General features: G+C 42.9%; 1 protein-coding gene across 8 annotated transcripts in view; it reads right to left on the bottom strand.

Annotated features, from left to right (window-relative positions):
• CDC42BPA (CDC42 binding protein kinase alpha) overlaps window positions 1-3585 on the bottom strand; it is a 190097-nt gene extending 186512 nt beyond the window's left edge. For all 8 annotated transcript variants that reach the window (XM_056853948.1, XM_056853941.1, XM_056853945.1 and 5 more), the window contains exon 1: window positions 2815-3585. In XM_056853948.1, the coding sequence (XP_056709926.1) occupies window positions 2815-2992 (178 nt within the window). In that variant the 5' untranslated portion in view covers window positions 2993-3585. The remainder of the gene's footprint in view (window positions 1-2814) is intronic.
• Window positions 3586-23004: the final 19419 nt, after the last annotated feature.

The following is a 23004-nucleotide window of genomic DNA, read 5'->3' as shown; positions in this document are numbered from 1 at the left end:
CAATATGACACTGCAGTGTATTTTGAGGATTTCTAAAGTTTAAGTGTCACAGACTACAAATGAATATCTTCAATTGCTTAAAGTTTCACATTTGCAGCCTTTGAAAACAGAACACTGCCATACTAAGGACACTTTCCTGGAAGGAAGACCCATTGAACAGACTTGAGTAGGAGTAAATCTTCTTAGAATTGCTCTCAAAGATTCTGAATGCAATGTATTCCACGAACAAATACATGAAGTAGGTTAAAACAGAAAAGATAAATGATGTTAATTGCAAGATAACCTAGTCGTGAATTTCCTGCATTGTGCAGGGGGTTGGACTTGATGGCCCTGGTGGTCCCTTCCAACTCTATGATTCTATGGTTCTATCACTTCTGTTTCACACAACTCTCTCCATCATGAATACATAAATATAATGACTCATGATTTTAATGTCTATGTAGCCTTAAAATCTTTAATTACAAAACTAATACGATTCCAACATGGTCTAGAAAAATTAAACAGTACACTGTTTAGACAATTGTTAGTAAATTTTAAATGAACCCAAGCAATAACATGTAAAGTCTCTGAAATATTTAACTAACCAAACACAACTAACCAAAACACAACAAAGCATATGTTAACAGTATGCCAGTTTCCCACTGAAAACCAGTTCCTAAACTCATTTCCCCCCAAAGAGTTTACAACCGTGCTATAAATATTCATTCTGGCATACACAGGGTTAAAGGATGATCAACACTGGCAGGATTTATTATGTAAAAACAAACAAAAAACAAACCCAAAGACACTAAAAGGAGACTTAACTGACAATGGTGTAAAAGTAACATGAAAATCCTGCCAACTGGAAAAAATAAATGAAGTACTTTATAAAGCATCTTTCACGAGAATCTCAAAGCACTTTACAAGTATCTCAAAAAAGTTCGAAGGAAACATCCCCCCCTCCCACGGAGAAATTGTGACAAACACAAAGGCAACTCCAAGTCAAATTTCAACTGCAAGAAGCTTGAACATAATTCATGTTTCCTGTATGCCCAGCCCACTAACATACATGTGTGAGCTGCAGCAAGCCTTATAAACACTATTCACACTCATCAATTTTTAAGCACACAATCAACATTTAGGATGCTTAGCGTGATTCGACAAAACCATTTTTCATGCACAGTTCCAAAGACTCCATCATACAAGTTAACTTAGGACCAGTCATGGGAGGAAAGACTTTAGACTTTATTCCTTACATATATCCCCATATGGCCTTGCTCTGTTACATTGTCCCTTCAAAGGCCTCTTGACATATATATTTGCTCAATGTATGTTTTAAAAAATATCATGAACATGCTTTTCTCTTAAGCTGAAGAACTCAAAGAATAAAAATTGATTTTTTAAAAAGAAGTATGCACACAGAAGTAAAGTAAATCTTTCCAGAATAGTATTTCATTTCTATTGGCACTGCCCCATATAAGTTCTTAGTGGGTGTACTAACTTTAAAATGTAAAATTATTGTCAAAAAACATGAAACAACACATTCCCTTGTCAAATAACTGACACCGAGAGAGAACGGAGAATGTGCTTTCAATGTATTCTTATTGTCATTCTCACAAATTATATGTAACTTGCTTCACTTATATTAATATGCTTTTATCAGACCATTCAGTGTGCTTATATTATATGCTGTAAAATCGTTTAAGTGACAGCATTAGAAAACTATTTCTCATCAGAGAGACTGCCTAATTTCATTCATACTACAAGATACTAGTCTCAATACTGTTTTTTTATAGAGACATCTACTCAGGAACATGACTGAACAGCAGCATGCAACTGTTCTGAATTGTGCCAAAACTGAGATGACTAATGAATAAGAAGCCTAATGACAAATTCAGCCGTCTTATGTATTTGTATAGCATTAATGCATGAGAAAGCACAAAATTATCAGGTTTGTTCTGGGTGCAGAGCGCATAATGGCTTTCTTTCACTGATTTTATTCATAAACATTGCAGTGAATCATTGACTACTACTATAACCAATTCTAATCACCCAGAATTTTTTTAAAAGAGCTCTCAAAATACCATGGCATCCTTGCGCAATTTTGGTCAAACTTCTTTTTTAAAATATATTTTCATCAACAGTGTGACTTTGACACTTGAAGGTCATAGAAGAACTGTTCTCTAGTGATTTCATCTCCTGTGTTCTATCTACTATAGAAGGAAATAAACAACCAGAGCTGACATGATGCCAACATTGTTCAATCACCAATTATTATTTGCCCCTCTCATGAACATGTTTCAATACTGTTCTCACAATGGGAAAAGCAAGTTTGCTTACCAACCTAGTTTACAATTTCAGGGTTTTTTTTTAAGACAGTTCAACAGGATACACTTGACCTCCTGTCCCTGCACTTCCCTGATTTTTAGTCATTTCAAAGATCTCTTAACATTCTGGGCAAGCAGCACACATTTTCACCATTTCCCAATGCACAAAGCTATAGTGCTATCAAGGCAGGTCAGATGGTGTACTGCTGTCACCTCTTTACCCACACTCCCTTCAACTGCTAGGCCTAAAAGGCCATGCACATTTATGTTGACAATGTCAAGACTGAGAGGATTTCTTATTCCCTGGGAAACTTCCATCTAGGATTCCTGATGTGAAATTATGGTCATACTCCAGTTTAAAATTGCAAAAGAGAGACATAAGCTGCCTCAGTAATACAAGCTATAATCATGCTGCTTATAATCATATGCCAGTTAAACAAAAATCATACCAAAACACTTGAAAGTAGACAGGATCATGTAATCATGAACTATGAATGATCAGACTTACCCCATTCTAGATACTCCAGAATATTCTTTTCCCTCCGCAAGGGTGAATTATTACATTCATCATAAAGGCAGATGAGTATATCCAGCAAGGTTTCCACACTAAAGCACTGCCCATTTGTCTGAGTTGGCCCATCCAAGATAAATTGTTCCAGCTGTCTCAAGCGCACTTCTCCAGACATGATTGCTTCAGTTTTTTTCTAAAGGGATTCTTGTCTTTATTATTATTTGAAAAATCTAAAACTTTAAAATGTATTTCAGTCTCTAAAAAGTATTTTAAAAAGTCAGTGCTTCAGTGATGGCCTTGAACGTATAATCCATCTCAGAATCCCCAGTCGAAAACTGTATCTTGGTCAGTTTTTCCACACACATATATAATATATACAGAATATTAAAGAAAAATAATTACCCTAAAAATATCTTTTAATACATTTAAAAGAACAAAAAATATATACTTTATACATTTAAATAATAATAATATTAATTAAAAAAGGAAGCCAACCCTTGAACCCCACGCTCCTCTCATATATAGACAGATTTTAAAAGGTCTCCTCCTTCATTCAAAATTCAGATCATGCAACATAATCCCGAAATGAATCCTGCTGCATCATTAAAGTGTAAAATCCCCATTCAATTTGCATCAGCAATTCACTTCCAAGGAAAGAGCAGCAAAAAAAAAGGTATTTGAAGAGGGTGGGCAAAAAATAAAATGCATAGGATTCGGAAGGTACAGTGCTGGAAGATATCCACCGCCACCTCCACCACCACCTTCTCCTCTTCCTCCACCACCGCCACCCCCTCCTCCTCCTCCACCCCCTCCTCCACCACCACCACCACCACAACCCCCCCTTGGAAAATGCATCAGTGGCAATTCTTCAGAGAGTGGGGGTGGGGAGAAGAGAAGGGGGAAGGAAAAGTCCCCAGAAACAGCCCTTCCTCAGGGCTGGCTGCAAAAGGCTCCGTCTTCCTTCCTCCGTGGCCAAGTCTTCTTTGAAAGGTTTTCAGCTATCCAAAAATGAAACGTGAAGTCTTCATTTTCTCTTCTCCCCCCCCCCCACAGTATACTGGGAGGGAAGCTGGTGGAGGGGAAATAATATTCGCCCAGCTCGGCTAATAATCCTCGCCAATCCTTCCCATGTCGGTGCGTATCCTTCCTGCTCCTGGTCGGTCTTGGGCTCAGGGTGACTCAGGGTGTCAGGATTGTCCTGCGCCCCCCCCCTTTTCTTCTCCCCTCCCTTCTTACAGAGGATGCTACTGGTAAGTGTTGTTGCTTTTTTTTCCAAGCCGGGGGGGGGGGGAGAGAAAGAGATGCTGCCCCTGCTTTCAATTCACCGTGTTTAGGGCATCTTCGGAGGAGGAGGACCAGGGCGACGAGGTAACCGCTCGGAGCCCCACCACCCGCCCCGTCCCTACGTGTCTTCTTCCTTTCCTACGCCGTCCTCCTTTCGCACTCCCCGCTTCCCCCCCACCCCTTCCCGGTGACTCCTCACACACAGGCTCCTGCAGCTACGAAAGTCTCAGGATCCAACATGGCGGCCTCTTCCCTCCCTCCCTCCGAGCGAGCGAAGCTGCAGCAGAGGCTGGGAATGAGAGAGAGGGAGGGAGAGAGGGGCGCGCCCTGTCTCCCTCGCTAGGAGAGATGCTTCCACAGCGGCGGCGGCGGCAGCTCGCGGAGCAGGGAATGCAGGGATACAGGCGGACCGAGGGGAGGGGCGAACCGGCGCGGGAACGCCCTGCGGGCCACTGCAGGACCCGGTTGCTAAGCAGAGTTGGGAGCTTCTCTCGCGCCGGCCCTGAGCTCCAACTGCCGCCTCGCAGTTGTGGACAGCCGGCCCGGTATGCACGGGCATGGTCTATTTCAGACTGCAGCCAAGAAATCAGAAGGAGGTTGAGACTGGGAAGGGCAGCCATGAAGGAGCTGGAGAATATTTCGAAGTGTAAGGATGTGTCCCTGGCCACCAAGACTAGGTTAATTCATGCCATCGTATTCCCTATTACTACGTATGGGTGTGAAAGCGGGACAGTGAAGAAAGCGGATAGGAAGAAAATAGATTCCTTTGAAATGGGGTGCTGGAGGAGAGAGTTACGGATACCGTGGACGGCCAAAAGAACAAATCAGTGGGTTATAGATCAAATCAAGCCTGAACTGACCCTAGAAGCTAAAATGAGGTTATCGTATTTTGGTATTTTGATCACGTCATGAGAAGACAAGAGTCACTGGAAAAGACAATTCACACCTAATCCCATCAAGCCTGCTATTCACATTTACATACTGTTCCTCTACTTAAAGACCGATGGATTCACATTCTAGCTGTATCTGAAGAAGTGAGCTGTGGCTCACGAAAGCTCATACCCTACCAGAAAATATTTTTGTTAGTCTTTAAGGTGCTACTGGACTCTTGCCCTTTTTGACTACTGGAAAAGACCGTCATGCTAGGAAAAGTGGAGGGCAGCAGGAAAAGAGGAAGACCCAACAAGAGATGGATGGACTCAATAAAGGAAGCCACAGCCTTCAATTTGCAAGATCTGAGCAAGGCTGTCAAAGACAGGACATTTTGGAGGACTTTCATTCATAGGGTCGCCATGAGTCGGAGGCGACTTGACGGCACTTAACACGCACACACACATACACATGGTATCTCTCTACACACATAACGTTTCTTTCTCTCTCTCACACACACACACAAACACGCAGAGGGTTGGGGCTGTCACACCCCGTTGCGACTCGGATGCTGACCCGGCCACGCCCCGGCCACACAGTTTTGCCTCCCAAACGAGCGGCAGTCTTTCCATCTAAACGGAACGTACCGTTTTAGAACCAGCCAGCTCCACAAGCCTTGGGCCGGAATACATGTTATTAAAAATGCTTGAGCTCTGTGGTTCCAAGACCCTAGAAAGATTTAAAACGGGAATAAAAAAATTTTTGGGGGGGGGGGAGTGAATATAATAAAATGAGAAAGTGATAGGATGGGACTAACTCATAGAATCATAGAGTTGGAAGGGACCACCAGGGTCATCTAGTCCAACCCCCTGCACAATGCAGGAAATTCACAACTACCTCCCCCCCCCCCACACCCCCAGTGCCCGGAAGATGGCCAAGATGCCCTCCTCTCATCATCTGCTTAAGGTCAAAGAATCAGCGTTGCTGACAGATGGCCATCTAACCTCTTCTTAAAAACCTCCAGGGAAGGAGAGCTTACCACCTCCCGAGGAAGCCTGTTCCACTGAGGAACCGCTCTAACTGTTAGAAACTCCTCTCAATCAATGATTATGTTCTTTCACATTTATTATTTATGTTCTCATGTTATGTTGACGTTGTATATGGCGCCTATATGGACAGTTTCGTTTATTTGCAAACTATCAGGATCCCTGCTAAAAATGTCATGCTGGCAAAATAATGGGTGATAGGCCTGCCCCACTGGTTTGTCACTCCCATCCCAAGGACGTTCCCCCAGCATATCCATTTTGGGGGAGTCTTTAAAAAATAATTTCCTCTTCTACAACTCCAGTACATTTGGTTCCAGACTCAGTCACTCATCTCCTAGAACAGGGGTGTCAAACTCAATTGTTACGAGGGCCGGATAGGGTTGCCAACCTCCAGGTACTAGCTGGAGATCTCCTGCTGTTACAACTGATCTCCAGCTGATAGAGATCAGTTCACCTGGAGACAATGGCAGCTTTGGCAGTTGCGCTATGGCACTGAAATCCCTCCCCAAGCCCCGCCCACATCAGGCTCCACCTCAAAAATCTCCAGATATTTCTCAACCTGGAACTGGCAACCCTAGGGGTAGATATGACCTAAATGTCACTTGGTCGAGCCGGGTCATGCCTTGCCAGCTTAGACTGAGCGTGGAGGGGTGGTTGCCTCAGGTGGCTTGTGGGCCAGATAAGAGCTCTCACAGGGCCAGATCCAGTCCTTGGCCCTTATGTTTGACACCCCTGTCCTAGACAGTTTCATATGTGCATACACCATTAAGGGTAACTTGAGCTGCCCTTCCACATCTACTGGAATTTTTCTTTGCTGCACTTTTTTTTTACAGCCTTCTCAATTTTTTTACAAATCTATAAAGATAACTATTCTATGAAGTAATAAAGTGGAATCCCTAAAACGACATGGAGGATTTATGAAAGAATAGTAGGAAAAAAAGATTTATGTATTTTTATAATGATAATTAGATACTAGGTACACATTTTCAGAAGACCAATAATGGGTTGAAAAATATTTTTACAGAGTCATGTCTGCATATTTTTGCAAATAAAGAAAGAAATGGTTGAAACTAAATGTATCAAACAGTGGTATGCACAGTCTTTAATACAGATTGTTTTGAAATACATTCTGCGTGATATTCAGATAATTCAGGCTGCAATCAGATGCAAACATATGTGTGAATAAGCCCTGCTAAATGTAATGAAATTTACTTTAAATGTGCTTAGGATGGTTTTGCACAGCCATGTTTTCCAAGTTCTAATTCCTGAAAGTTCTAGATATTATTGCAACTAAGTTGTAAAAATCTATTCACCCTCTTCATAAATTCTCCATATTTTCTCATACTGGTGAGTTTTTCTTGCACAAAGGTCTTATTGAAGGAAGAGCCTGTTATCCAGAAGAGGCAGAGAGAACAAGTCTTTTTCATCAGCTTGCCTTCTTAGCCAGTTGCCACCTGCCAATCTACACTTCAGCAGAAGAAAGGGAGTAAGGACTTCCATTGGCCAGCCTAACCCAACAATCACCTGGCCCCTCCCTTTTTTGAGTTTATTGGTGGCCAGCATTCTAGGGATGCCCATTTGACCCATTCCTTCATCACCACAAAACTGCTTTGCACAAAAGGGAGCTATGTACAGCAAAGCCACTTGCTATACACCAAGGCAAGCTGCCACTAATTTGTAGATGGTATTTCTTTTTAATTTATTTATACAAAACAGTAAAAAAGAGTAACATAAAACCCATAAAAATTATAGCCAATTGAAGACCCATAAGGCAGAGATTCATCTTGAAATTTACTAGTCCAAAACATTGTGTATTCCTTTGTCAGCCACGCTAGACTTTTCTTTTAAAAAATAAAGATAAAATATAATAACTAAATAGACTAAGGTCTTTTAATGCATGGGTTGTTCCCGTCACTGTCACCCCCTGACAACTTCAGGGCTTCATTTTAATTATGCATGTATTTTCTGACCTTCAAAAATCGCCTCGCTCTCCCCTTGCATTTCCCCCAAGTTTTCAGGATGCTGGTTTACCCCGAGTTTAAAGTCTGCCTCAATCCTAAATTGAAAGCTGGTCCTGTGCATACTTGTCACTGGTGTTTTTCTTCCCACACCCATTCTCGCATCTTCCTCCCACATTTCTGTCCTCCTTATCCAACCCCTCCCCTCAAAGCCATTTGCGAGTGCACTAGGGATAGAATAATGCTGGAATACCTTGAGGTCGTTATTTGGTCAGTTTCACAGGGAGTGTGGTCAGTTTTAGTTCTCGGCAGGATGGAACAGAACCGGGTTGTTTTGCCGCCCTCCCCTTATACGCATCCTCTTATAAGCCTTTTTCGTTGTTTGCAAGTGCAAGACTACCGATGGAACGATGAATGTCACAAATGGCTGTGCGAGTGTTTTTATGTTCTTACGATCCCTGCATTGAATTATGCAGAAACAAATTGGTGTGTGGGGGGGTCTGGACCCTTCTCTGCATTAGCTGTAAAATGGCCACTTGGTTTAGATGAAATGAAAGAATCCTGCTGCGGGGCTGGTGGGAGAAAAACACACACCACAGCCAATTACAAAGCAGCATTTTCGGGGGGAGGGACTCACACGTGGTTCAGGAGCTTCGCATTTTCACTGGGGCTGCATAATTGATCACAAAGTATTTATGGAATTTCTTCAGGGCAAAAAGCCCCTGTGCATAGTGTTTTGAGAATTCGACTGCAAATACTGAGCAGATGCAGCGGAAACAGACCATGCCTAAAAGGCCATCGAGTTTTGAGAATTTGGAACAGAAAACTGGGCATCTGGAGAGCTGCAAACCCCGCACAAATTTCCCCTGCATAAATGGCCAAAGAGACAGGAATAGATTTTGTGATACAAACAAGAACTTGCTATGATATTGTTCTCTTAAAAGATGGCAGGCATCTTTCAAAGGGGGAAGGAGGGAGAGATAGAGAGTTTGTTATTTTATTCTGGTTTTAACTGGATTTTTTAAACTATTATAGTAAACTACCATGAATCATAAATAAATAAAATTATAATGGTCATACGTGCTGCCGCAGTCGTCTTGTTTGTGGCTTCCTAGAGGCACCTGGTTGGCCACTGTGTGAACAGACTGCTGGACTTGATGGGCCTTGGTCTGATCCAGCAGGGCCTTTTTTATGTTCTTATGTTTTACACAAAAAGTGAAAATAATGTTAATTCAAATAATCTCACTAATCATGTGGTTCATCAACAATGTAAATATCCTTCTCAGTAGTAGAAGATAAAAGGTGCATAGTGTGTACTTAAAATATCTGTTAAGAATAGCACATTTGTATTTAGATAACTATCTCAGCTGTGCAGCTGTAGTTAAGTATCTGTCAGTCTATCTATTACATTTATATATGATATATGTAAATGAATATGTGCTTGTATCATAGCTATTTATGGATATATGCCCCCATAGTATGGAGATGTATGCATAGATAGGCATGATACAAGCACATATTAATGCAAAGAATTTTAATATAGTTAAAAGTGCTAGGGTGAAAAATGTATGCCATCTGTTTTCAATCAAAATATCCTATTTTAGATGAACAGTGATTAAAGCAGGGGACCCTGAGTCTGGATTCTTGGATTCCATCCTGTTTCTGCCAGGGAGCCACAGTGCCATTTTGAGTATGCCACTCATACTCCATGCAGCTTGCTTTCCGCTTTTGCACGGGAGCATGGAAAAACTTAAAGAAGTACACTCTGCATGAAGTTGTACAGAAATGATCTATGGGGCACTTTTCATGTGTGACCATGCGCACAATTTACTGCAGTTCTTGTGATCCAATTATTGGGATAATAGAAGAATCTCTACTGATTAAAAACTATGAATTATATGTTATAGTATCCACAACTTGGCATTTGCCAGATTTTCTCATCACATGGGAATGGGTTTTGACCTAAATACAAATGTATCAGCATTTCTATTTTCATCAAAAACCCAAGGGAATTCCTGTCTAAATTGGCTGGAAAATATATATCCAGAACACTGATGTCAACAGAAATAAATGAAGTCTCTGGGTTGCTTCGTATGTTCTCCAGAAACAAGTGTTAAATGACTTACGCTTTCTCTCTTGCATCATAGCCAAAGGGGGAGAGGAGATGTATATTCTGTCTCTGTATTGGGGAGGAAGGCACCAGTCTTCACGACTGATATGGCTTACGTAGCCGAGGCCTGGCAGGAGGAAAATGATGTCATGTATTTGTCTCAGGTAACTCCACCTGGCTATGCTATCCTTCGGCAACCTTGCCCTGGAGGCTGGGGAAGAAGAGCAGCTATCATCTGCTGTGAGTCTTTTCTGTTTTGCAGACTCCCCGTGCAAACTATTGCCAGTATTGATTGTATGCTCATTACATTGGGCTCCAGGAATAAAGTGGGCATTCTGCTTGTTTATCAGTCACCTTTTTCCACGGTGGGCACACTGTCTGAGCTGGTAGAGGTGCTGTCAAGCCTAGTGCTGGAAATACCAGGACTCTTCACTGCTGGACTTGAGCCCCTCCACTGACTGGCCAGCGCTTACTCGGCCTCAGAACGGGAGTTAGAGGAGTCTGGACACTCCTCGGGCTCCCTGACTGCAGAGATGCCCGTAGCTCCGAGCCCTTCTGCAGCCTTCTCCTCTGCCTCAGTGATTATGGCCACTTTTAAAGAGCTGCTGGCCTCTTAGCCCCGCCCAATTACCCCAAGCCCCACCCCTGAAGTCCATATAGGGAACTCTCTCGCTGCATGTGGGATGACACATGGGCCGGCACCTTCCCCCGTGCTCTGAGGCATGCTCCGTTCATCAGCTGTTGAGCGGTGAGCATTGAGGCATTGGCAGTGCCTTCAGAGCCCTTGTGAACTGCTGCTGGCAGGCTGGGCTGGGGCCGTTGCACCTGGGGATTCTGCAGCGCTGGATGTTCCGTGCTCCACTCCCGGCTTGCTAGCCCTGCCGTCAGCTGGGGCGCGCCTGTGGGGCCCGATGCACGGTGTCTCCAGATGTGGGGTTGGGGCATCCCTGTTGCCCTGTTGTGCTGCTTCGCTCCTCCTGCGTCCAGTAAGTGAGGCGGTGGGGAGGCCCGAGACTTAGCATGCTGCCACCGTCTCATGACATCAGCTAAAGAAAGTAGTTCTCTCTCCCAATTATCCTGCCCAACGTATTTTGAATATTACATCACCTTCATCAGGAAAATTGTTGATCCTATTTGTCTCATAAAGCAGAGAGCACTCTTTCAAAAGGAGAAGGAATTCCTCATCTTGGAGAAAACGTTACCAGCAATTTTTCTCTGAATAGGAGGATGTAATACTTGAAATACATTGGGCAAGCGAGCTGGAAGAGGAGCACGGAACCTCCAGTGCTGCTTCACAAAGAAAAGTGCTAGAGTTTTACTTTTGTCAGAAAAGTGAAAGTTAGGAATTCAGAGAACATCTTACAATATTGTTATAATGTTAACAGTATTCGATAACAATATTCAATTGCTGATTTTTTTAAAAAGCAAAATATTGTCGAAGGCTTTCACGGTCAGAGTTCATTGGTTCTTGTAGGTTATCCGGGCTGTGTGACCGTGGTCTTGGTATTTTCTTTCCTGATGTTTCGCCAGCAGCTTTGGCAGGCATCTTCAGAGGAGTAACACTGAAGGACAGTGTCTCTCAGTGTCAAGTGTGTAGGAAGAGTAATATATAGTGATTCAGCTCAACCCCCGCTTTCTGACTATATATTACTCTTCCTACACACTTGACACTGAGAGACACTGTCCTTCAGTGTAACTCCTCTGAAGATGCCTGCCACAGCTGCTGGCAAAACGTCAGGAAAGAAAATACCAAGACCACGGTCACACAGGTTGGATAACCTACATTTTTAAAAAGCCTTCAGAGCCTGGGTGGGGGGAGGTTTGCTGTGGAGACAGTAGCAGTCGTGTGGGTGGGCAAGAAAATGCACACTTTCCCAACTGCCCTGCAGCCATTGAAGCTTCTGTTGCAGTCTTTCCCAAAACTTTGGAGCAAAGCAGGTTTGGAAAAGATGGGGGGGAAAGAACGGAAAACCACAAGAGGTGCATGAATGTTCCACGATACTGTAGAGAAGCAGGAAAAACACCCACTTCCCAACGCCATTGTACCCACAGCAAATAACTTGTGGGGAGATGGTCTCTGTCAGGTTCCTGAAGGAATAGGGTTTTTTTAATGGACAGAAGAGTAGCTAAAAGAAACATATCATACTCATAAGTATTAACATGGAAACAAGTTTCACTATGTGAAGACACAGCCATGTAACTTCAGTTACATTGTGGCTATTTTGGAGCAGAGCAACTGAAAAGTGAGGCCTCTCGTCTGAATGCCTGGAGCAATCCTACCACAGCCTGGCTGTGACTGTCTGTCCCATGAAAAGGGAGAGCCAGAAGCTTGGCATGTGAAGGGAAGCCAGGCCACACAGTCTTGGTAAAGAATTTTTCCCACAGAATGCTTTCAGGGACGTGTATTGCACATAACATGGGAAAAAGTCTTATGCCCGTTTGTAGGAATGTTAATTACTTCAGCATCTAAAATGCCGATGTAGAGTTGCCTTAAATTTGCTGATATGCTTTTGAGTTCTCTTTTTAAAAGATTTTCAGTGCCCTTACTAAGGATATGTATTTTATATGTTTATACTGACACAACATCTGCTATTTAATTCTGCATGTTAATGACTGAATAGCAGTCTGTATTGTGCTTCAGAACTTGTCATTCTTTGGGGGATTATTAGACTTTTTACCATCAAGTGCTCCCACAAATTCATCAGTATAAAGCACCCTCAAGAACAATGTCTCATTGTTTACTTCTTTTATACCGCACTTTTACCCCCCAGTGAGTACCAAAAGTGGCTTACAACATTCTCCCCTTCTCCATTTTATCCTCATAGTAACTTTATGAGGTAGGTTATGCTGTGTGTGTGAGTGACTGGTCCTAGGTGACCCAGCAATCTTCCATGATGTAGTGGGGATTCAAACCTGGGTCTCCCAGATTCTTGTCCAACATTCCAACCACTACACCCCCATTATGACAGCCAAATCACACACTTCATGAAGCTTTTTAAACGTAAAACCAAAGCTTTTAAAACCTAAAATGGAAATATTTCAGGTCATGGCCAAATATTAAACATAATGAAGATACAATCCTATGCAAATACCTCTCTGCAAGTAAGCTATGATGAACTAGGGTTGCCAGGTCCTTCTTTGCCACCAGTGAGAGGTTTTTGGGGCGGAGCCTGAGGAGGGTGGGGTTTGAGGAGGAGAGGGGCTTCAATGCCATAGAACCCAATTGCCAAAGCAGCCATTTTCTCCAGGTGAACTTGAGTCTGACATCCTATCCACTACACCACACTACCTTACTCCATAGATTTGCTAGATCCCCACCACGGGTGGGGAATCCCCTGCTTTGGGGCCTCCCAGGTGCCCTTCAGCTGGCCAGTGGCAGCAAACTGAGGACTAGGCTTCTGTTGCCAGTGACACATCGACATCACTTCCAGCATTCACTGGAAGTGACATCATCACATTGCCAGTGACATTTGAATGCTTTGGTATTTGGACAAAAACCCTATGGTAAAAACAGCTTCTACCATAGAGTTTTTTGCCTAAATACCAGAGCATCCCCATGTCGTCAGTAACGTGATGATGTCACTTCTGTTGTGTGCCAGAAGTGATGTCAATGCGTTGCTGGCAACAGAGGCCTAGGCCTCAGTTTTCTGCCAGTAAGTTCCCCCTATCCCCCACCTGTACACTGCAGAAGATGCTTCTTTGTTGGCCTGGTATGAGGGAAAGTCATCACAAAGACCTGCCAGTCACAAAGACAGATGGTGCAATTCCCTGTTCCTGAAAAGAGCTCAGAGGTCTAAGCATACACAGTCTAAGTTAGCCCACATGCCTAGCTCCCAAGCTTATGTCATGAGGTTACCCGTTCAACCCTTGGATTCACTGAAAACAGGGAAAGAGAAGTGTGCTGTTTTTATAAACCAGTGTATGATTAAATGTCTGCACATTCCAAACCACAGTCTTTCTAACATTCCCAAGTCTGATGAGAATCCAGATGCCAAGGAAATTTTCCAAAGGGGAGAAAAAAAAAAGGAAGGAGGATGGGGGAGAGAGTCCAATTTGGCTCAGTTGATTGAAACCTGCAAGGAATATAACACAGCTACTCCTTGAAAACTTTTTCCATCTCTCTGTTTAATGGATCTGATTTGCTTTTTTCCATTTGGTTCATAGCTGCTGGTATTACGATTTTAATAGTTAGGGATTAGATTCTGAAATTCTGTTTTCTCTGCTCCTCTCCAGCTAATCCCTTAATCCTCACTCATGTTGTAGTCAGAAGTCAAAACTGAACATGTAATTTCAATAATAATTCCCACCCTTTCTTTGCACTTTTACTTGTGCTTTTATTAGATTAGCCATAAACCCTGATGGGTGTTTCTAGCGACAATGGGAAACAGGGAGCATTGAGACAACCAAGAGCTGGCTTTGACAGTGGAAAACGAAAACTTTTATTTTTATGTGGAGGTTTCAAAAACTACCACAATCCAACATCTGGATGGTGATCCTTGCGGAAAGATCCTGTCACAGAAACCCCCAGCCAAATGACAGCTTGCCATGAAGCTGACATCTTTGCTGTGATTCATTTAAAGAATCTAAGGGTATAATTCCCAGACGTACCATGAGATAACTATTCGTGTACTGTCAGAAATAAATGTAGCATTTCTGGGTCCACAGATAAGAATGAAGAATGGCTTAAGGCAACTTTCGTATGGACAGCAACTAAAGCATCTTGCGCAGCAGACTCTAAGCCCTGTTGTAGAACAAAGTAAGGCCATGTGATTTTAGGGCAAGTCAACAAATGACCAATTGCTGAACACTGTAAAATATAAGGGAATGTTGCTAGTTAACATGTAATTAAAGACAAAACTGAAAAGTCTTGACCTGGACTAGACTGTGTTCGTGCAGGCTTAGGAGGAGATTTGCATACCTTGTTTGGAGTGAAGCTGCCTTATACTGAATCAGACCCTTGGTCCATCAAAGTCAGTATTGTCTACTCAGACCAGCAGTGGCTCTCCAGGGTCTCAGGCAGGGGTCTTTCACATCATCTACTTGCTTAGTCCCTTTAACTGGAGAAGCCAGGGATTGAACCTTCTGCATGCCAAGCAGATGCTCCGCCACTGAGCTACGGCCCCTCCCTGGCTTGATACCTTTAGCCAGCCTTGGTTCAAAGTACTCATTTGTAGGGAAGGCTACCCATGTATCTCATGACATTGCTTTGGCCTTGCCTGCTTCCATTGGAAGTGGATAACTCTAGTAACTTTTATAAGATGTGAACGAATGGATCATACAACCTCTCCCAATGTAATGCTAAAGCAGAATTATCCACCCTCATAAGTGGCTGCCCACTGCTTCTCAGTATGAGTCGTTTCCATTCAGGAGGCCATCATTCAGGGATATGAAGAAACACCGGTGGCAAGCTCCATTGAGGGTAGATTATTCTTACATACTATTCTTAGACATCCTTTCCAGATGCCGGGGAGAAATGTGCCTCTAATTTTGATTCAGAAAAAAAGTGTTCCCCAGCAATCAGAAGTTTGGCAAATACTGATGAAGGGCCCTTATATTAAAGTATAATATAATAGTATATTATAAGGCCTTTGATGCACAGGTTGTTTCCATGGCAATCACCCCCCGACTACTTTGGGGACATCTTTTTTGTGGGGAGAGAACGAAGACACTTTTAAAAAACAGAAAAAACGTCCATAAAGAAAACGAAGCCCCAAAGTAATTTGTGTGTGGGGGGGTTGATAGCCACGGAAACAGCCCATGCATCAAAGGCCAAGAAATGCCCAATATAGATCCCATTTGCTGCTGGAAGAGTGGGCCACTCAGCTTGTTTGCAAAGTGAGACTCCAGGATATGGGTAAGGAGGCAGAGTGTCCTGGAGACATGTGATGTCACTTCCGGGTAAGTGACCAGAAGTGACGTTGTGACAAATGTCATGCAGCAGCAGGGGTTGGGTGTGTGTGTAAGGGGGAAACCCCTGGTACAAACTGAGTTCATGTCAGAGATGGACCATTTTTTAAAGTGTCCCAGATCCATGTCCTTTCCCATTGTTGTGCACCATAGTGCCAAACCAGGAGTATAACTACAGGCCTCGGTATGGAGGTTGATCAAAAAGGGCGGAAATCTTCATACATATCAGCATGATTAGGTCTTTTATAATGCATCAGTTGTGAATATATTTAAGGCAGAGTTTTACATTAAAAAAAGTTAACTCAGCATGAAAATGTGCCCCAGATCCCAGACTTTTGAGCATTCAGCACCATTATTCATTTTAAATATTTATACTTTGCCTTCTGTCCTTAGACTCAAGGTGGATGACAATGCAACAATAAATATCAAAGACATAAAAACATGAGTCCATTATCAAGGTAAAAACAAACATGTGAGGGAAGAACAAAAATTTAAAGCCAATAAAATTAAAGACAAAGATTAAAAATGCACAGAGAGTAATATTGATGGCACAGATTACAGACAAACACACAGTCCAATCTGCCAAAACAGTTTAGTCTCCACCAAATGCCCTGCAAACCAAAACCTTCTTACAGGGTAGTTTCAGAGGGTAACTGTGTTGATCTGCTGTCGAAGAGCTAGATTCGAGTCCAGTCGCACCTTAGAGACCAACTGGATTTTCAGGATACAGACTTTCAAGAGTCAACACTCTGTCAGATAGGGAGCTTTGGCTCTGACGGATGGAGTTTTGACTTACAACCAGAAAATCTTGTTGGTCTCTAAGCTGCTGCTGGACTCGAATCTAGCTCTCTTGCAGGAGTTTCTAAATGAAGGCACCTGTGGCACCCACTCTGGTATGCCATTATGAGAAAGTTGTGGGCCGTATTGCTACTAGTTTTGTCCAGCATCTCACAAGGTTATCATGCTTCTTGTTTTTGCACTGAAGAAAACTAATAAAACAAAAATAAATGGACAAAAAGAACAGAAAGAAAAATAATAAGAAAATCCAAAATGTATGAAAATATTCTGAATGTTTGAATTATTATTACCAAATAGCAGTTTTATTGACTGCTTTATACAGAACAAAATAATATCAATATGGCTCAGGCTGCATTGATTTGCATCGTAGAATGCAGTCACACTGCTTGATTATGAGCATAGCATACTGGCTGTGCTAGGCTGCAATGTGTAGGCGACTCTGCTAAGCAGTTATTCCATACACAAATTATTTGGGTATTTTTTTTACAGGGTGACAGTCTATTTTCTTAAGAGCAGCTGTCATAAATACAAGCTCTCAATTATGAAATGCAAAGTTAGCACTAGTAATTTATCAGTAGTCATGTTTGGTGTTTGTTTCCCAGACCAGATTCTCCTAAGTATTATTAATTTCAAGAAGCATTGGCATAAATTCCTACCCCATTTTTAATCTTTTTTCCCAGGTGATATTAACACATTATCAGAATAGTTCTGAAGTCACACATTCTTACCGACTCTACAAGTACAGAATAGTTTTTTAAAAGAAATTGGGTCAGGGGAAAGTAGACTTGCAAGGGTATGTACATCTCTTTTTGAACCAGCAGGAAAAGGCAAACTCAGCCCTGGACTCTGTTCCTTTGACGATGTCCATACAAGACAGAGGTGGTGGTACACTTGAGTTAATGTAAGATTTCTGTTCATACGTATTTTTGTTTTGCTGTGGATTATGCACAGTATTTTGCTTCCATTAGGTACATTTTGAAACTACTAACACAGGTTTTTACTAGTTCCCTGATGCCTTCTAGCTCAGAATAAACTCCTGTAGGCTCCAATAACTTCTGCACAGCATCCCCCACTTCACAGTGTCCCACTAGGTCCTAACTGATGCTGAGAAATGTTGTGAAGCTTTTAAAGTGTATTGTAGGCATCTTATTGTTGCTGCATAGCCTTCTACCTTTGTATGGTATATCTTGCCTTAGACAGTTTCAGAGGGAAACCGTGTTGGTAGGGTTGCCAGCTCCAGGTTGGGAATACCTGGAGGTTTTGGGGGGTGGAGCCTGAGGAGGGTGAGGTTTGGAGAGGGGAGGGACTTCAATGCCATGGAGTCCAATTGCCCAAGTGACCATTTTCTCCAGGGGAACTGATCTCTGTCGCCTGGAGGTCACTTGTAATAGCAGTAGATCTCCAGCCACGACCAGGAGGTTGGCAACCCTATGTATTGGTCTTTAGTAGAACTGCTAGATTCAAGTCTAGTAGCGTCTTAGAAACTAACAAGATGTATTAGATATAAACCTTTGACTGTCAAAGACTTATACCCCAAAATCTTGTTGGCCTCTAAGCTCCTATTGGTCTCGAATCTTGCCTTAGATAGTTTGTTGTTCACATTGAGAGTAATCCTATGCAGGTGTACTCAGCATCCTAGTGTGGTCTACTCAGTAGGGCTTATTCCCAGGAAAGTGTTTTTAAGATTGCACCGGTTGTGTTCCATAATTCTAGTCCTACTGCATTGTTAATTGGTTGGCTTATGTTTTCTGTCTGCATGTTTTTAATATTCTGTAATCCACCTTGTGTTTCAGCAAGAAAGGGGGGATAAATAAATAAAACAAAAAATGGATCTTGCAGTTCAACAACTGATTTTCATTTTAAAATGATAAAGATTTGAAGCGTAAGCAGTTTTGGGAACCGATATGACAGAAAAGGGGATATAAATACATCAATGAATACAAATACATACAATATAAATACATCAGTCAATCATCACTTGTATACATATGACAGATGATCACATAACATTAGGTTACTTATTTAACCTTGTTAAAAGAAGAAGAGTTGATTTTTATATGCCAACTTTCTCTACCACTTAAGGAAGACTCAAACTGGCTTACAATCACCTTCCCCTCTCCACAACAGACACCCTGAGAGGTAGGTGGGGCTGAGAAAGTGTGACTAGCTCAAGGTCACCCAGCTGGCTTTGTGTGTAGGAGTGGGAAAGTTACTAGAGAAGAAAAGATGGCAAAATCCTTGAACAAAAATCCAACAAAAGGAGACTGCTTCCTTTTAGCTTAGAGCTGCCTGCAAACTTCCAGGTTTGGCACGGAGTTCTCCCAGAATGATGACTGATCTCCAGACTACAGAGGTGGGTTGCCCTGGAGGAAATGGCAGCTCTGGAAGGTAGACTCTATGACAACATGTGTTTGCTGAGCTGAGTGCCCTTCCCTCAATAGACTGTACCCTCCTGAAACCCCCCCCCCAATTTTTCCCCCAGGAATTTCCCAACCTGGAGATGGCATCTATATTCTAGTTACAGGCCTCTGCAGTTATTCCTTTGATATTGAAAATAAAGGCAGGCAATTTGAGGCATAGAAAATTCTGAAAAAAAATATTTGCAATGGATCTGGGGGACCACTAGGGTTGCTAGGTCCCCTTTGCCACCGGCGGGAGGTTTTTGGGGTGGAGCCTGAGGAGGGAGGGGTTTGGGGAGGGGAGGGACTTCAATGCCATAGAGTCCAATTGCCAGGGTGGCCATTTTCTCCAGGTGAACTGATCTCTATCGTCTGGAGATCAGTTGTAATAGCAGATCTCCAGCTAGTACCTGGAGGTTGGCAACCCTAGGGACCACAGTTGCACTGAACATTCCTCAAAAGCAGGTGGTAGCTCATCATAGTGCCCTGACATGTCTGAGTGGCCCACATGTTCACAGTTCCTGGGAACTGGTCCCTATGCTGCTGCATGATGAAAGTCATGATTTGACTTCCTAGAACAGCTATAAGCTGCACAGTGTAAATCAGGCCTTTCCTGCTTCTTTGATGGCTTTATAGAGGCTGTGAGGGGTGGGGGCATAATCCACTCCATGCAGGCAAGTACAGACAATTCTAGGTACTTGCACACATAATCCATACACAAGGCCTAGAGGTCTAGCACACCCTCACATGACAAGAGGACACAGCAGACTTTGATAAGTAGTCAGAATCTGCAAGGGCTCCTGTATTCTGAAAAACATGAGGAAGATTTTTCTGCAGAAATCTCTTGGATCAATTTGTCCATATTAATTGGGGCAACTGACATCGTTCAAAAACTGCATATAATTAGTGGAAGCAGCAGTGTGAATTTAATTGAGCTTCCAGCAGATAGAAGAAGGTTTATAAGACTGAAAAGGGATGCTGACATTTATGATTAAATAGTATGCAGTAGCGCACCTTTCTCCTCACCAGTTTCACTTCTGCAATCCCCCACAGGACACAATTTATGGGTTTACTCAAGATTAATGCACAGCAGGTATCATTTCACTTTTCCCATTTCATTTTTGGAGGACCCATCACAGCTTTTAAGTTACACATTACTGATGTTTCCATAAAAACAATTTAAAAAAACGACAACGAAATGTGTACCACAGAAATTAATGTAATGATTTCTCTCTCTTTGCAAACTAACTTTTCAGGTTGTGCTTACGTATTACAAAACCAAGGGATTGCAGTACACTATTTAAATGGAGACTAGTTCCTGTAGGCATTTAAGCAATCTTAAATGGAACAATTGCTTTCTTTCCTTTTGAATTTCCTCAGGGCATTTTACAAGTGAGAGCCCTATAGTTTCAGTTGACTAAGCAGGAAACAAGGGAGATGTCTGTCCAGCAAACGGAGCCAGACTTCAGCAGCAAAACTGATTAACTCTGGGAAATCAGTAATATAAATCCTTTCTCACTCAATTCCTCAGTCTTCCCCACACATTTTTATTTATTGTATTTATTTATTTTTAGTCTCATATCCTGCCCTTCTCCCGGCCAAAGCCGGGCTCAGGGCGGTTCACAACAGATGACACATCATAAGAAGATAATAAAACACACAAAATTATTCCGATTTAAAACAAACAATCCCTAGATTAATAGCAGATGGCGCTTATCAGTGGCACACAAGAGCCAGGCTGGTCCGTAAGGTAGTCAGGGTCCCCTATTCCAGATCTAGTAGACAGCAGTAAGGGGGACAGGAAGGGAAGCCAGCTATGGTGGGAAACCATCGCTGCCCTCAACTGTAGGCCTGGAGGAACATTTTGCTCTTACAGGCCCTGCGGAAATGCGTCAAGTCCCACAGGGCCCTTGTCTCACTAGAGAGGGAGTTCCACCAGTAGGGTTGCCAACCTCCAGGTGGTGGCTGGAGATCTCCTGCTATTACAACTGATCTCCTGCCAATCAAAATCAGTCCCCCTGGAGAAAATGGCCACTTTTGGCAATTGGACTCTATGGCACTGAAGTCTCTCCCTGCTCCAAACCCAGCCCTCCTGAGGCTCTGCCCCCAAAATCTCCAGGTATTTCCCAACCTGGAGCTGGCAACCCTATCCACCAGGCTAGGACCAGGGCAAAAAAGGTCCTGGCCCTGGTTGAGAACAGCCAGGTGCTCTTCGGTCGTTCATAGGGTTGCCAACCTCCAGGTGGTGGCTGGAGATCTCCCGCTATTACAACTGATCTCCAGGTGATATAAATCAGTTCCCCTGTAGAAAATGGCCACTTTGGCAATTAGACTGTATGGCATTGAAGTCCCTCCGCTCCCCAAACCCCTCCCTCCTCAGGCCCCCAAACCTCCCACCGGTGGCAAAGAGGGACCTGGCAACCCTAGGCGTTCATTGTATACCCCGCAGATATTATCAGCCTTATTTCATCAAATATTTTTTCATTATTATTTTGGAGTACTAGGTTGCTGGCTACCATGCAAAAGTTTAATTTCCCTCTGTGGAAGGCCTATGAATTTGATAAACCACTAGCAGTGTAATTAGAGTTGCCAGGTCCCTCTTCGCCACCGGCGGGAGATTTTTGGGACGGAGCCTGAGGAGGGTGGGGTTTGGGGAGGGGCTTCAATGCCATGGAGTTCAATTGCCAACGCGGCCATTTTTCTCCAGGCGATCTGATCTCTATTGCCTAGAGAACAGTCGAATTAGCAGGAAATCTCCTGCTACTACCTGGCAGTTGGCAACCCTAAGTGTAATCCTAAACAGAGTTACACCCATCTAAGCCCACACTCTGTTTAGGATTGCACTGTTAAACCTTTAAGCAGACTTAAGTAGTATAAAGAACTAGACCTGGCCCTTGGATGCTTTTGACTTATTTATTTATTTATTTCTGTGTTCCATATGTCACAAGGCTATAGTAGGGTTGCCTCCAAACTAGAAAAATTGTCCCAAAAGTTACCTTTTGCTTTTGGGCCAGTTCCAAGGCAGAAAGGGGTACGCCCCCCCCCCCCGCTTTTCTATTTATACTATATACCTTAGATGAATAGGCAGCTTTCACAATAGCTCCACACCCACATGTTCCAGAAACTGCTTGTCTCAGCTCCTAGACACGAACAAAAATGCTGGGCTCCACCCCTGGGCCCACTAAAAACTGCTGAATGCCTCCTGCAGGCCCCACCCAGGTAGCAGAATTTTTTAAAGAACTGGCAGTCAAAGGAGACTGGAAATAGTTGCGGGAGAGTGGCTAAAGCAGATAAATTGAGAAAGGGCCTCTTGATTTTAAAAATATCTTCTGTTGATTGTGTGGGATGGAAGAGGGGTGAATAGAATACTGTTAATGGAATTCCTTGATTTTGTATGGATAATCCATGATTGCCCCAGTAGTCAAAGACAAAGGATCTGGTGGGGAGTCAAGAACAGACCACTCCTAAAACATCTCCCCAGGGAACTAACAATGTGGCCCTTCAGTGCTTGGGATGGGGTGGATTAAGTGTTCTCCCAAATTTCCATATTTTGTGTATCTCCTAATGATAAAAATTCTGCTTTAATGTGCTTGCTGCTCTTGGCAAGTCATCAAAGCCATTGAAGCATTTTTGTTCAGGTCTTGAATAACCAGATGTTGGGGAAAGGAGGATGTCTCATTTTCCTCAACATGCTGGGTACTTATGTCTTTTGTCTTCGTTTTTCTCAAAATGATATGAGAAAGCTGATGGAATTGAGGTCTTTCATCATGGACAACTCATGATTGTGATACTATTGGTTAGTTCCTCATTGAAGT

Source organism: Euleptes europaea, chromosome 7, assembly GCF_029931775.1.
Source record: "Euleptes europaea isolate rEulEur1 chromosome 7, rEulEur1.hap1, whole genome shotgun sequence".
NCBI classification, from domain to species: Eukaryota; Metazoa; Chordata; class Lepidosauria; order Squamata; family Sphaerodactylidae; genus Euleptes; species Euleptes europaea.
This window is presented reverse-complemented; position numbering and strand designations above follow the sequence as displayed.